Genomic DNA, 16,316 nt, shown 5'->3' with positions numbered 1-16,316 from the left:
TTATTGGCTGCAAATACGGTGCTATTGTTAACAGACAACAATCTTGTCAGATTTGCTTTTCCTATTTCTAATTAGATAACCAATCAATGTTTCAAACTAGATTTCAAATATAATTCTAAAAAGATCATCTTTGAGAAAAAAACTAACGTCGATCATTTTTTATTTTTTACTTTTTTAAAAAGGTAAGGAAACAACAACTGCCATGCCATTTGAACTGCTCGTAGGTAGTAATTCAAAGCTGGGACAATGGAGTACATACACTAGTATGATCCCTAAAACAACGGAGTACCTACTACACTACAATGCAGTCAAAAGAAGTCATGACAATAACCAATTAGTGATCCCCAAGACAAAGGTAGCCTTTCTATAGTCACTGCAAAGTCCCTTTCTCTAGTAATAACATGCATTGCAGTAATCAGCTACTTGGTCATATCATGGCAAACAATATGCTGCCAAGACCAGCCATGATATTGCTCCCATTATTTGCACAACTACCGCGCACCTAAATAGTAAATACAGAGTCTCTAACAAGGTAGCCCACTTAAAAGAGTATTTTCTGAACTGATTACAACCATGTCAATTAAAATTCTAAACTAATTCTCTGCAGATTATTGCTCCTATCAAATAAATTAATCGTTACAAACAACTCTGCACTCAGTTCTGATCCAAATTCAAGAAGACGTACATTCAATATAAAAATTTCAAGTTCTAAACTTTACTTTAACAACGAGATTCTTATTTTATTTTTTATTTTTAGTCTCTGCATTCAAAGAAAAAACAAGAATTAATTTAAAATAGTATAGATTATCATATATGAATGATAAACCTGCATTTGATATTTTAGAACTTAGTTACAACTGGGATCTACCATTTACATGGAATTTTCCCACAAAGAACTTCAATGTAGGTAAAGTTTTTAAAAGAATTGATATTCTACATGATTTATCTCTACTAATTAGTTCATGCTATAATTTCTTTTAATAATTTATATACATGGTTATAGATGAAGAAAACTAGGTTTGCTCTGAGTTCTAACTGGATCAGAAAAACATTGTGCCAAGGTTTCAACTTGAATCAATCCATGTTTTCTTTTTTCTTCCTCCCCCTTACTCTTCATCTTCCATTCTAATTCAAATAAAATCAAACTGATGAGCTTTCTCTATGAATCTCATCCAATATAATAGAGCAATCAATCACCAATCTAACAATTGATAAGCAATCAGACAATAAAATTACTTACAAAAACTCTCTGTATAACATATCAAATCCAACAATTGATCAGATCAAGAGGACAACAATTCAAATATAACTTTCGATTACAGCACCACAGGAAAATGTACACTAAACGAGCTTCAAAATCTGAATATAAACTAGTTTACAACTCAAATGAAATCTAACAAATTTGTTTTTTTGCAACCACCATATATATATATATATATATATTTCATTTATTAGCAAATGAAATCTAAGAAAAAAATATATGAAAGACAATACATGAATTTTTTTTATTTTCTGAAAAATGTACCTGAGATAAAGAGCAAGATAGATTTGATCTGATTCAAACTCGATTTCGGATTTGCGATTTGCAAACTCAAATGGGAGCTAATAGCGAGAGAGATTGAGTTCGAGTTCGATTAGCCTCGAGATCGATGAAGAACAAAGATCGTTGCGATTGATGAAGAACAACTAGAATGAACCGATGGTGGAGACGTCCAAAGAGTGAGAGCTTGCGAAGAAGATGTCGACATGGCTGAAGCCCGGATCGCCGACGAGGCTGGTGGTCCTTGGAAGCTTCAGCTATGGCGGAAGAGAAGAGGGAGGAGAAGAGCCAACAAGAGGGCCAAACATGACTGATTCAATTTTGTTTCCCCTTCTAACCAGTGTAGCCGGTTGCCTATTTGAGAGTTCAATTATTTAAGTAATTTAGTTACGATCTGGTTATGAGATAATATGGTATAAATAAGTAACTGAATATAACTAAGTTATGACTCAATATGATAGTGATTATGACTAATATGATATTGATTATGACATAAAATCATATAAGTTCATAACTAAATGTATGGTACATCTAAATGTACCATAGCATCACCCTCATTTTGACTCAATTTCTTACCTTTACCACCAAAGTCTGTTTATCTGTATTTTGCCGTAAAACTGCTCTTCAATTTCTTACCTTTCCTTCTTTCAGAACAAACACCATGGATGTATTTGGGATCTTTATCTCTCCATTCATACAAGCTATGGTTGATAAATTGTCCTCTTATTTTAGCAACTTAGTGAGCACAGTGGACGTTGGCACTGGCATCCAGAATCTGAAGAAGGCATTAGAGGATTTAGAGACTCTGTTGGTTGATGCAGAGAACAAACAGATATACCACAAGGATATCAAAAAGTGGCTTGAAGAGGTTTACCATTTGGCTTACGATGCAGATGACATATTGGATGATTTTGCCACTGACGATCTCGAAAGGAAGCTAATGGCAGACGAGATGACGATCAAAAGAAGACCAGCTAAGTTTCCACGCCTCTCCGATATTGTTCCATTCAATTTAAAAAATGGGTCAAAGCTAATTGAGATTACTAGTCAATTACAAGAAGTCGCTACGAAAGGAAAAGAACTTGGTTTAGATAACAGACTTGTTGGGAGGATGTCTACAGATTTACGGCAGAGATCACAAACTACATGTTTGAAGGAGCCTCACATTCATGGCAGAGATGAAGACATCAAGCAAATTATCGAATTGCTGCTTGCGGATGCTCCTGCTGGAAACTTTTTTGATGTAATTCTTATTGTAGGAATGGGTGGGATTGGCAAGACTACACTAGCTCAGCACATTTACAATGATGACCGAGTGGAAAATCATTTCAATCTAAAAGCATGGGTATGTGTATCTGATGGCTTCGAAGTTACGAGGATAACAAAGGCAATTCTCGAGTCGTTCACTCACGGTTCATGTAATTTTAGTAACTTAAATGAGGTTCAAGTTCAACTTAGCAAAACGTTGGCAGGGGAAAAGTTTTTGCTTGTCCTAGATGACGTGTGGGACTATGGACGTGATGGATGGAATTTGTTACGATCCCCATTTGGAGCTGGAGCACCTGGAAGTAAAATCATTGTGACAACGCGAGACAGAGGTGTTGCAAAGCAGATGGGAATGGATAAATATCACAATTAGCACAACTTATTGTATGGCGATTGTTGGTTAATCTTTTCCCAACATGCATTTCAGAACAGAAATATTGAGGAATACAAAGAATTGGAATCAATTGGTAAGAAAATTGTTAAGAACAGGTGCAAAGGCTTACCTTTGGTAGCGAGGGCTCTTGGCAGCTTATTGTGCTGTAAACAAGAAGAACGTGAATGGATAGAGATACTAAACAACAATATATGGAATGAGGAAAGTGGCATTCTCACAGCATTGAAATTGAGCTACCTTCATCTCCCTGTCCAGTTGAAGAGGTGCTTTTCCTACTGTGCAATTATCCCAAAGGACTACGGATTCACGGAGGATGAATTAGTCTTGCTATGGATGGCTGAAGGTTTAATTGAGCAACCAAAAGGTGGAGACCAAATGGAAGATTTAGGCCGCAAGTATTTTCATGAATTGGTGTCAAGATCATTTTTTCAACCGTTAAGTGGTAACAAATCCCTATTCATAATGCATGACCTCATCAATGATTTGGCTCAAGATGTCGCAGGGGACAAATGTTTTAGGTTGGAAAATAATTTAGAAGGTGGCAGGCAGAGCAAGATTTCTGTCAAAGCTCGACATGCATCTTATGTTGGTAACTACATTGATGGAATCAAAAAATTGAAAGTTTTTGATGATGCCAAATGCTTACGAACATTCTTACAGTTTTTTCCACTGAGTTTCCATGCAACGAGGTACTTGTTTCATGATTTGTTGCCAAAGTTAAAATGCTTATGTGAGTTGCGTTTACATTATAATAGCATGGATGAACTACCAGATTCCATTGGAGATCTAAAGCATTTGAGGTACCTTGATGTATCCTGTTCTGGGATTACAAGGTTACCTGACACGGTAGTAACTCTCTACAATTTACAAGTCTTGTTTTTGAAATTTTGTCGTCGACTTCGGAAGTTGCCTCCAAACATAGGGAGGCTAGTGAACTTGCGCCATTTTGACATGACTGGAGTGCATATTCCATCATCAGAAGAGATGTCGCCACATATAGGTAAATTAACTAATCTCCAAACATTGTCAAATTTTATGGTGGGTAAAGACTGTGGGCGTAAAATAGGAGAGTTGAAAAACCTATCGCACATTCGAGGGGCAATACACATATCAAGACTGGAGAATGTCAGTGGTGTTAAGGATGCAAGGGAGGCCAATTTTATGTCTAAGGAGGAGTTAAAAGAGTTATCACTAGAATGGGGTAAATCTCACCATTCACAGAATGACATAGTTGAGAGGGATGTGCTAGATGTGATGAGACCTTTCAAATTGTTGGAACGACTCACCATCAAATGGTATGGCAGTACAAAATTTCCAAACTGGGTTGGAGATGTTTCGTTCTCCAAAATGGTGTTCATGCAATTAAAAGGTAGCAAATGTTGCAGATCTTTGCCACCACTTGGACAACTACCCTTGCGTAAAGACCTTTACATTGAAGGAATGAGTGCAATAAAGCGCTTGGGTTGTGAGTTCTATGGGCAGCAGTGTGGTGCCAAACCTTTCCTTTCTCTAGAGAGACTGAGCTTTGAGTTTATGCCAGAATGGGAGGAATGGTCCGCTTTTGAAACAGAGGGAGTTCAGCCGTTCGGTCATCTCAGTGAGCTTTCCATAAAAAATTGTCCCAAACTTGTTGGAAGATTACCAAATGATCTTCCTTGTCTCAATTCTCTCAAAATTGATGGTTGTCCGCAGTTGTTGATTGATGTTTCGAGCCTCATTCAACCATCACTCGCGTCCTTGTCAATGAATAATGTTATTCTCCCAAGAGAAAGCCATGTTACAGTTCTCAACTCCGTCTGTGATCCAAGCACAACTGATGAAGAGTTACTGGCTAATGAAATGCCTAACCATTTGACTTCAATAATTGCCTTGAGCATTTCTGATATTGAAAAACTGGCGTTCCTACCGACATGGTTTACTCAAGATTTGATGGGACTCGAGAAATTGGACATTAGTAACTGCCAAGAACTCAAAACATTGTGGCGGAATAAGGTGAGAATACAAGTATGTCTCCCTTGCCTCTGCCATTTGAAGATTTCTCATTGCCCTAAAGTCATTTGCTTGTTTGAAGAAGAGCAAGAAAAAGGAGGAGAAGGTTGGAAAAAGCAACAACATGAGGGGCTGCCTTGCATGACGAGACTCGAGTATTTAACAATTGAAGAGTGTGGAATGCTGAAGAAATTGCCACAAGATCTGCACACATACACATCTCTTGGGGTGCTTAGAATCCACCATTGTGCAAGTCTTATCTCTTTTCCAATGAAAGGTTTGCCATCTATGCTGAGAGAACTTAGGGTTTCAAATTGTGATGCTTTGGAGTCGCTACCCAAGTTGATGACACTCAATAATCTGCAAGAGTTGCTGGTTTCTAAATGTGCATCACTCACATATTTATTGTCAAGAGGTGGGCTACCATCCACACTAAAACAACTTGGGATTGAGTTGTGTGAAAATCTGGAGTCACTTTTTGTAGCGGAAGGGATCAAAATTGACTGTCCATCTCTTGAAACTATTTGTATCGAATTTTGTGGGAGTCTCAAATCTTTACCTGAAGCCAATAATCTCAGGAATCTCAGTGAATTGCAGATAAACTATTGTTATAATCTGGAGCCCCTGTCACTTGGTGGTCATGATGAGAACAACAACAACATGAACCAACTCAGTTCGCTTCAAAAGCTGTGTTTATATAAATGCAGAGCAGGAATGGTCTCCTACTTTGTCAAGGAAGGGAGTTTCCCCACCAACATCACTTCACTTGAAATCGGGAATTTGAGAGGGGACGACGTCGGTCAACTTCCACTTCCGTTAAAGTGGGGTTTGTACAAACTCTCTTCTCTTACAACACTCCAACTTCAAGGCCGAGATTGGCCGTGGAGAGATACGGTGTCCTTTCCAGAAGAAGGGATGTTCCTGCCCACCTCTCTTCTCAATTTGACCATCCTCCACTTCCCAAATCTGGAAAGACTCTCTTATGAGGAGTTTCAAAACCTCACCTCTCTCCAAACACTTGAATTCTGGGGTTACCCTAGGCTCGTGTCCTTTCCAAATGAAGGGTTGCCTCCCTCTCTTTTGCATCTACAGATCTGGGATTGCCCTGAGCTTATGACCTTTCCAGAACAAGGACTCCCTCCCTTGCTTTTGTCACTGGACATCGGGCAATGTAATCCAATACTGAAACAAAAGTGTGAAAAGGGGGAAGAATATTGGCCCATCATCCAATACATTCCCCATGTAGATCTTAGGTAGCCTACTGCAAGGTACAAACTAACAAACACAAAATCTGTCATACCATTTTTATTTAGTATTTATTTTTTCATACCAATATCATCTCAGATTTTCATAACAATTGAGAGTTTACTATCTACCTCTTTTGAATCGTAAGAGGGAAAATTCTATTTTTACATATCTAATTAGCTCAATGCATAAATTTAATGAAATATTAATTTAATGACAATTATATTTTAAATAAAAATGACTATAATAGACATCCAACAACACCTATAATATCATATAGAAAAATTTCTTGTACACATCTTTTAAGAACAAGAAAATCTCAATGTAGACCTTTTGAATTCAAAAAATTAAACCATAATTTTTCCATTAAGACCGATGTATAGCGACCCCGGTCTTTTCCCATTTGATTATTGGTCTTTTCCCATTTGATTATTGTATCTGGACTTAGGTTCCGTAGATTCTGTCATTGTATAATTGTTGTTGTTGTCCCTTATTTTCTCATTTGGACTTATAGGATGTGTTGGACAGGTTTGTTTCAGGTTAGTTGGGTTTAGAAACCAAGTGTTGCTGTCCAGAATTTTGGATCTTCGCTCGAGCGAGGAGTTTGTCGCTCGAGCGAGATGTTGTTTTTGGTTCTTCGCTCGAGCCGGGATTTGGTAGCTCGAGCGAGAGTTTGCGTATGATTTGGACCTGTGGCTTTGCATTCTTGGCTCGAGCGAGCTTTTCTTCGCTCGAGCGAGTTAGTTCGTTCTTCGCTCGAGCGATAGTTCCTTCGCTCGAGCGTGTGTCGGGTTACAGACTTGAGGGTTTGAGTTCTTCGCTCGATCGAGTTTTCTTTCGGTCGAGCAAGCTTTCGGGTTGTTGGCTCAAGCAAGGCTTCCTTGGCTCGAGCGTAGCTTCTCTGTGTCTGGTCGATCGAGCGACCAAGTATTCACTCGAGCGAGCCTGTCCAGTTTATATACACAGCAGCGGGTTTTGATCAGTCTTTTTCATCTTCTTTTGATTCCAAACCCTAGGTCCGACTCCTCTCTCTCCCTACTCACCTTCTTTCTTAGGTTTGATCTATTTAGAGGGTGTTTCTACCCTAGTTGCTTTATTAAAAATATAGAGGGAGTCGAGGGCTTTCATTTAATCTGAACATTTGGTGATTTGGAGCACATTGGTATTTGGGCACTCATCTCTGTCTTCACCATTTGGGTTGTTTTCTTCGAGGTAGGGATTTCCTACTCCATTTTATAGGTTTTGTTCTAAGTTTTGGTATTTTGATATGTTGGGGATACTTTGGTAAATTTTGGGAAAAACCCTAGTTGTATTATTAAATTAATTTGTATAATTAATTCATGGAATTGGGGAATTCATTGATTAAATGGCGTAGTTGGATAATTTGAATCATTTGTCTATTGAATTGTTGACATAGTTATTTTCAGTTTAGAAATAACTGTTTTGGGCTATCGGTGGAGGATAGTCGTGATTGTTGTAGACATTGCATGTGGATTAGGAATAACTGAAACTAATCACATTGGTTAAGTCATTAATTTTGACTATTGCATTGATACAGAAAATACGTGTATTGATTGAGCATTGCATTTGCATACATTGTTTTGTGTGGGAGGAGATAGGGGATGTACTCCACGGTTTAGGGGAAGATAGGGGATGGACCTCTAAACCGGATTTTGTTTGGGAGGAGATAGGGGATGGACTCCATTAGCATCACTTTTATGTGTGCTTATTTATATAGAAGTGTTTTATTGATACAGCACTAAAATGTGTATCAATCTGGAAGTATGAAGTGTTTTGATTTGAGCTTGAGTCTCATTTGTTTGTTGATATTGGAAGGATGTAAATATGATATGTATATTTCACTGTTGTAAGTTTGGCCAGGTTCTGAGCCATGTTGATAAAGTTGGAAAGTAAAACGTATCTTAGACAATAGTGTCATGAGACTGTAAAATGAAGTAATTGATTGTCTTGGTTAACCATCTGTTGAATGCTATTGCTTTATTCATTGCTTATATGTGGTTTAGTATATTTCTACTGGGCTGTGGCTCACCCTTTATGGGAACATCATTTTCAGGTCCAGGTGATAAGCTACCTCCCAGGACTTAGCATGGAAGGATTTGAAATTTGAAGACTATCTTTAGTAGTTTGTTTTTATTTGATAAATAATCAAGCCTAGGGCTTTAATTGTATTTGAGTTAGAACTCATAATTTGTGTCCAAGTGTTGGCTTGGAAAGATGTAAGCCCATAGGGCATTTAATTTGATGTTACATGTAATGTTTTTATTTAGTAATACTCTGATGAATGAATTAATAGATTGTTTTCTATAAATAATGTATGTTGATGATATACATATATTGGGTTTATTTTGAGGGCGTTACAACTTGGTATCAGAGCGTACGGGGTTTGAATACTTTGGGTACGTGGGAAGTGATTAGTATCACAATGGGTTCGTCACGTCTGATAGAGACTTAGTGTAATGTTGTATGTTTATGTGATTATGTGGGTATGGAATGTAGTTTCTAGGATGTTGATTGGACCCTTGAGTTTCTAGTAGTCTTGTTGGAAAGGCATTTGATCACTGCTGCTTCCAACCGGAACTATAGTAACGCATTGGGACTATCATTATCCGGGAATGAAATTCGTAGGTGCTTATGTGATTATGTGCTTACGTGGAATGAATTATTGTTGTCCAATGCATTAGGACGCGAGTGTTTAGCTTCGGTACATTTATTAATGTGCTAATGTCTTTATTTCCTTTATTAGGATGTCAGGACGAGGACGAGGACGCGGTAGGCGTGGTAGGCCGGGTAGGCAGGAGGTGCCTGTGCCAGAGGAGATTCCGGCAGTTCAGGAGGGTATTGGCCAGGCCAATGTGGCCGAGCCAGTAGGCCAGCAGGCTATGGGCGCTCTAGCCCGAGAGATAGCAGGGGCATTCAGGGAGTCAGTAGGCATTCTCAGAGCTGAGAATCAAGCTCGGGATGTTGTTGCAGATGCAGGACCTTCCTTTCTGAAGAGGGAGTTCTTTCGGTCTAACCCGGATGAATTTGTTGGTGATCCTAAAGAGCCGCTTAAGGCAGATGAATGGCTCGAACAGACAACGAAGACGTTTGAGATGCTTGGCATCGAAGACGAGGGGTTGAAAGTGACCTTGGCATCTTTCCAGTTGAAGGGGGATGCGGGTCAGTGGTGGAAGTTTACTAAGGGTCGTATAGGAGGTACATGGGAGGCTTTTGTGAATGCTTTCCAGGAGAAGTTCTTATCTCCAGCAGTGAGGGAGAAGCTGAGAGACCAGTTTTGTCAGCTTAAGCAGTCGAGTTCTTCAGTGGCCGAGTTTGAGGCTGCATTTACTAGTTTGTCCAGGTTTGCACCTGAGTTGGTGGCGTCTGAGGAACGCCGTTGTATTGAGTTTGAGAAGAAGTTGAGGCGTGGCCTCAAGTTGAGAGTTGGGGGAACTATGATTCGGGATTATGGGCGTATGGTTGATGTTGCAGCCCACATGGAAATTATGATGCAGGAAGAGGAGGAAAGACAGAAGGGCTCCAAAAGGAGTCAGGATGGTCAGAGTGATGGTAGGAGACAGAAGGGTTTTAATCCTCAGCAGTCTCAGGGTAGCTTTTCTAGATCGACTTTTCCTGTGCCGAGTGCTAGTTCGGGGAAAGGCAGTCAAGGAGACATTACCTGTTTCAAGTGTGGCCAGCTGGGCCACAAGTCTCCAGTTTGTCCTCAGAGGGGAGGAGTGTAGAGGGCAGCATCATCTTCGGCTCGATCTCAGAGCCAGAGTCAGGGTAGAGGCCAGCCACTCTCGTGTTATCAATGTGGTCAGCCAGGGCATATGAAGAGGTATTGCCCGCAGTTGGGTGGCACACCTGGTGCAACTGGTTTGAGGCCGATTCAGGGTCAGCAGCCAGCTCAGTCGGGTCAGGCCTCGAGGGCCAATCAGGGGGCTTCATCGTCCCAGTCGGTACAGCAATCTTATGCTCCTAGGGGTGAGCAGGTTGATCAGAGGTCGTCTGGGCGCCTGTACGCTGTTACCGCGCAGGATCTTGTGCCGGCACCATCAGTTGTGAGAGGTACCTTCTTGTTTTGCAACTCGGTTGCTAATGTTTTGATTGATACGGGTGAATCCCATTCCTTTGTGTCTGCTGCATTTGCATCTGTTTTGGAGTTGGAGTTAGCACAGTTAGTATCTCCTATTTGTGTAGTGTCACCTCTTGGGGGTGAATTGATTTTGAAACAAGGTGTTAGGGGTTGTGATATAGAGGTTGATTACCATAGAATCCCATTTTCCTTTGTAGTTATGCCTATGAGAGGTTTCGATGTTATTTTGGGTATGGACTGGTTATCGTCATACCGGGCAGTTATTTATTGCTACCGCCAGAGAGTCACTTGTTGTACCGTGAGCGGAGAGTATTTTCATTTTCTGGGGGACCGGGTTGGTAATGTGTTGCCACCGGGGTATGTTCCGCGAGGACGGAGTGAGCTTAGTAGTCTACTTGCTAACCTTTCGATTAGTGAGGATGTTGAGACTCAGATTGTGTTGCCAAGGGTGGTTTGTGAGTACTTGGACGTCTTTCCAGAGGATCTTGCTGGTTTGCCACCGCATCGAGAGATTGAGTTCTCTATTGACCTAGTGCCCGGCACGGCGCCGATTTCTATGGCACCTTATCGTTTTGCCCCAGCCGAGTTAGTTGAGTTGAAGATTCAGCTCCAGGAGTTGCTAGTTAAGGGCTTTATACGTCCTAGTGTTTCGCCGTGGGGAGCACCGGCCCTCTTTGTTAAAAAGAAAGGTGGTGCTTTGAGACTTTGTATAGATTACCGAAAATTGAATCGGGCTACGGTTAAGAATAAGTACCCTATGCCTCGTATAGATGATCTGTTCGATCAGTTGAAGGGTTCTCGTTGTTTTTCGAAGATAGACTTGAGATCGGGTTATCATCAGTTAAGAGTCAGGGAGGAGGATATTCCGAAAACGGCATTCCGTACGCGGTATGGCCACTATGAGTTTCTGGTGATGCCATTTGGGCTCACCAATGCACCGGCAGTTTTTATGGATTTGATGAACCGGATATTCTGGGAATTTTTAGATCGTTTTGTGGTCGTATTCGTGGATGACATCCTTATCTATTCACCTTCTGAGGAGAAGCACAAGGAACACTTGAGAGTGGTGCTTGAGTTACTTAGAGCCCATAAGCTTTATGCTAAGTTTGGAAAGTGTGAGTTCTGGCTAGAAGAGGTCAAGTTCTTAGGCCATGTAGTTTCTGGGGAAGGAGTGTCTGTTGATACATCCAAGACTGAGGCGGTGCAAGATTGGGCACAGCCTAAGAGTGTGTTTGAGATCCGCAGTTTTCTGGGGTTAGCTGGGTATTATCGTCGGTTTGTGAAAGATTTCCCCAGATTAGCTTCGCCTTTGACTAGATTGACTCGGAAGGGAGTCAAATTTGTATGGAGTGAGACTTGTGAAAAGTCGTTCCAGGAGTTGAAAGTTAGACTGACCACCGCTCCAGTCTTGATTATTCCAGAGAGAGGGTTGGGTCATGCAGTCTGTTGTGACGCCTCACGAGAGGGTCTGGGTTGTGTGTTGATGCAGGAGGGGAAAGTGATTGCCTATGGCTCACGTCAGTTGAAAATTCACGAGCAGAATTACCCTACGCATGACCTAGAGTTAGCAGCTGTGATATTTGCCTTGAAGATTTGGAGGCATTATCTGTATGGTGAGAGATTCGAGGTATTCTCGGATCATAAGAGTCTGAAATATTTGTTTACACAGAAAGACTTGAACTTGAGGCAGAGGAGGTGGATGGAGTTCATAGAGGATTATGACTTTGAATTGCATTATCATCCGGGAAAGGCCAATGTGGTGGCCGATGCCCTTAGCAGAAAACCTGTTGGTGTCATAGCTAGTATAGCCATCCGAGAATGGGAGATGTTGGGTGCACTTGGGGAGTTTGATTTACTTTTGGGCGAATCCGTTGAGGCTGCGGCCTTGTTTTCTGTTGTTGCACAGCCTACACTTGTGACTCGAGTGTTAGAGGTTCAGAGGGGTGACCTTGAGGTAGAATCGCTTCGTGAGAAGATTTCCGGTGGGAAGGTTGAGAAGGGTTTGACGGCGAATTCCGACCTGAGTGTGAGATACGGAGACCGTCTGTTTGTGCCGGAGTCTTGCCGAGAGGAGGTACTCCGAGAGTTCCATCATTCATGCCTTGCGGTGCATCCGGGAGGCACTAAGATGTATCGGGATTTGGGTCGCCAGTTCTGGTGGCGGGGTATGAAGAGAGATGTGGCAGCTTTCGTATCTAAGTGCCTTACTTGTCAGCAAGTGAAGGCCGAACATCAGAGGCCGGCGGGTTTGTTGCAACCCTTGCCTATTGCCGAGTGGAAGTGGGAACACGTCACTATGGACTTTGTTGTGGGTCTTCCGAGGACTCAGCGGGGTAGTGATGCTATTTGGGTGATTGTAGACCGGTTGACTAAGTCGGCGCATTTCATTCCTATGCGCGTGAGAGATTCGGTAAATCATCTTGCCGATTTGTACATTCGGGACATAGTGAGGTTACACGGGGTTCCAGTGACGATCGTCTCAGATAGAGATCCTCGTTTTACTGCCAGGTTGTGGCAGAGTCTGCAGAGTGCCTTAGGCACTAAGTTGACCTTTAGCACGGCTTATCATCCTCAGACTGACGGGCAGTCCGAGCGTACTATTCAGATCCTTGAGGATATGCTTCGGGGTTGTGTTCTAGACTTTAGTGGGTCGTGGGAGAGGCACTTGCCGTTGGTGGAGTTTGCCTACAACAACAGTTTCCAGTCTAGTATCGGTATGGCACCATTTGAGGCCTTGTATGGCCGACCGTGTAGATCTCCTGTTTGTTGGGCCGAGGTGGGTGATGCACCTCTGTTGGGTCCGGAGTTGGTGAGGGAAACGACGGAGAAAGTTGAGATTATCCGTAAGAGGCTTGTTACAGCACAGAGTCGTCAGAAATCTTATGCCGACCGTAGGAGGAGACCTTTGGTGTTTGAGGTGGGTGATCATGTCTTTCTGAAGATATCAACTAGGCGGGGTTTGATGAGGTTTGGGAAGAGCGGGAAGTTGTCCCCTCGGTTCATTGGTCCGTTTGAGATCCTTGAGAGGATTGGCGAGGCTGCTTATCGTTTAGCTTTACCATCGCAGCTGTCCAGAGTACATGACGTGTTTCATGTGAGTATGCTTCGGAAGTATGAGCCGGATCCATCACATGTGTTGGATTGGACCAATTTAGTGGTTGATGAGGATGTCTCGTATGAGGAGAGACTGGTTCGGGTCTTGGATAGACGGGATCAAGTTTTGCGAGGCAAAACCATCCCTTTGGTCAAAGTTTTGTGGAAACACCACGGAGTGGAGGAAGCCACTTGGGAACGTTAGTTGGAAGTCCGCCAGAAATATCCGGACATGTTTGTTGATTTGTAATCTTATAATTAGATTTTGTTATATTGTTGAACTTAAGAGCTTTATATATGTCTTAAGTTGTAAAACATTGAGTTTGTATTGGTAAATGGGTGTATCTTGAAACTTGCTTCATTATAGAAGTTTAGTGTAATATTGCATCCGTTGAGTACATTGTTGAATGGGTTGTATATATCATGCGATTGAATATGATATGAGAATTGTTAACATTTAAAGGAATAATGCATAATAATGATACAGGTTGAGATATATGTTGTGTTATATATATAATGTGAGATGTCTCTTGATAAAGAGATGAAATGACCAGTTTTGGGTCAAGATGTTTACTAATGAATTGTCAAAAAAAAAAAAAAAAAAAAATCTGTTTTCAAAAACTTATGCTTAATTTCGGGGACGAAATTCTTTGAAGGGGGGGAGGTTATAGCGACCCCGGTCTTTTCCCATTTGATTATTGGTCTTTTCCCATTTGATTATTGTATCCGGACTTAGGTTCCGTAGATTCTGTCATTGTATAATTGTTGTTGTTGTCCCTTATTTTCTCATTTGGACTTATAGGATGTGTTGGGCAGGTTTGTTTCAGGTTGGTTGGGTTTAGAAACCAAGTGTTGCTGTCCAGAATTTTGGATCTTCGCTCGAGCGAGGAGTTTGTCGCTCGAGCGAGATGTTGTTTTTGGTTCTTCGCTCGAGCCGGGATTTGGTAGCTCGAGCGAGAGTTTGCGTCTGATTTGGACTTGTAGCTTTGCATTCTTGGCTCGAGCGAGATTTTCTTCGCTCGAGCGAGTTAGTTCGTTCTTCGCTCGAGCGATAGTTCCTTCGCTCGAGCGTGTGTCTGGTTACAGACCTGAGGGTTTGAGTTCTTCGCTCGATCGAGTTTTCTTTCGCTCGAGCGAGCTTTTGGGTTGTTGGCTCGAGCAAGGCTTCCTTGGCTCGAGCGTAGCTTCTCTGTGTCTGGCCGCTCGAGCGACCAAGTATTCGCTCGAGCGAGCCTGTCCAGTTTATATACACAGCAGCGGGTTTTGATCAGTCTTTTTCATCTTCTTTTGATTCCAAACCCTAGGTCCGACTCCTCTCTCTCCCTACTCACCTTCTTTCTTAGGTTTGATCTATTTAGAGGGTGTTTCTACCCTAGTTGCTTTATTAAAAATATAGAGGGAGTTGAGGGCTTTCATTTAATCTGAACATTTGGTGATTTGGAGCACATTGGTATTTGGGCACTCATCTCTGTCTTCACCATTTGGGTTGTTTTCTTCGAGGTAGGGATTTCCTACTCCATTTTATAGGTTTTGTTCTAAGTTTTGGTATTTTGATATGTTGGGGATACTTTGGTAAATTTTGGGAAAAACCCTAGTTGTATTATTAAATTAATTTGTATAATTAATTCATGGAATTGGGAAATTCATTGATTAAATGGCGTAGTTGGATAATTTGAATCATTTGTCTATTGAATTGTTGACATAGTTATTTTCAGTTTAGAAATAACTGTTTTGGGCTATCGGTGGAGGATAGTCGTGATTGTTGTAGACATTGCATGTGGATTAGGAATAACTGAAACTAATCACATTGGTTAAGTCATTAATTTTGACTATTGCATTGATACAGAAAATACGTGTATTGATTGAGCATTGCATTTGCATACATTGTTTTGTGTGGGAGGAGATAGGGGATGTACTCCACGGTTTAGGGGAAGATAGGGGATGGACCTCTAAACCGGATTTTGTTTGGGAGGAGATAGGGGATGGACTCCATTAGCATCACTTTTATGTGTGCTTATTTATATAGAAGTGTTTTATTGATACAGCACTAAAATGTGTATCAATCTGGAAGTATGAAGTGCTTTGATTTGAGCTTGAGTCTCATTTGTTTGTTGATATTGGAAGGATGTGAATATGATATATATATTTCACTGTTGTAAGTTTGGCCAGGTTCTGAGCCATGTTGATAAAGTTAGAAAGTAAAACGTATCTTAGACAATAGTGTCATGAGACTGTAAAATGAAGTAATTGATTGTCTTGGTTAACCATCTGTTGAATGCTATTGCTTTATTCATTGCTTATATGTGGTTTAGTATATTTCTACTGGGCTGTGGCTCACCCTTTATGGGAACATCATTTTCAGGTCCAGGTGATAAGCTACCTCCCAGGACTTAGCATGGAAGGATTTGAAATTTGAAGACTATCTTTAGTAGTTTGTTTTTATTTGATAAATAATCAAGCCTAGGGCTTTAATTGTATTTGAGTTAGAACTCATAATTTGTGTCCAAGTGTTGGCTTGGAAAGATGTAAGCCCATAGGGCATTTAATTTGATGTTACATGTAATGTTTTTATTTAGTAATACTCTGATGAATGAATTAATAGATTGTTTTCTTTAAATAATGTATGTTGATGATATACATATATTGAGTTTATTTTGAGGGCGTTACAACTTGGTATCAGAGCGTACCGG

The 16,316-nt window shown here is 41.0% G+C and overlaps 1 protein-coding gene across 1 annotated transcript; it reads left to right on the top strand.

Moving 5' to 3' along the window:
* Positions 1 to 2,201: 2,201 nt before the first annotated feature.
* On the top strand, positions 2,202 to 6,446 carry LOC145817755 (putative disease resistance RPP13-like protein 1). The gene is made up of 2 exons (XM_082912761.1): positions 2,202 to 3,119; positions 3,234 to 6,446. The coding sequence occupies exons 1-2, from the start codon at positions 2,202 to 2,204 to the stop codon at positions 6,444 to 6,446; spliced, it is 4,131 nt and encodes a 1,376-aa protein (XP_082768887.1).
* Positions 6,447 to 16,316: the final 9,870 nt, after the last annotated feature.

This window comes from Camellia sinensis, chromosome 2 (genome assembly GCF_055761805.1).
Source record: "Camellia sinensis isolate YWXY chromosome 2, ASM5576180v1, whole genome shotgun sequence".
Lineage (NCBI taxonomy): Eukaryota > Viridiplantae > Streptophyta > Magnoliopsida > Ericales > Theaceae > Camellia > Camellia sinensis.
This window is presented reverse-complemented; position numbering and strand designations above follow the sequence as displayed.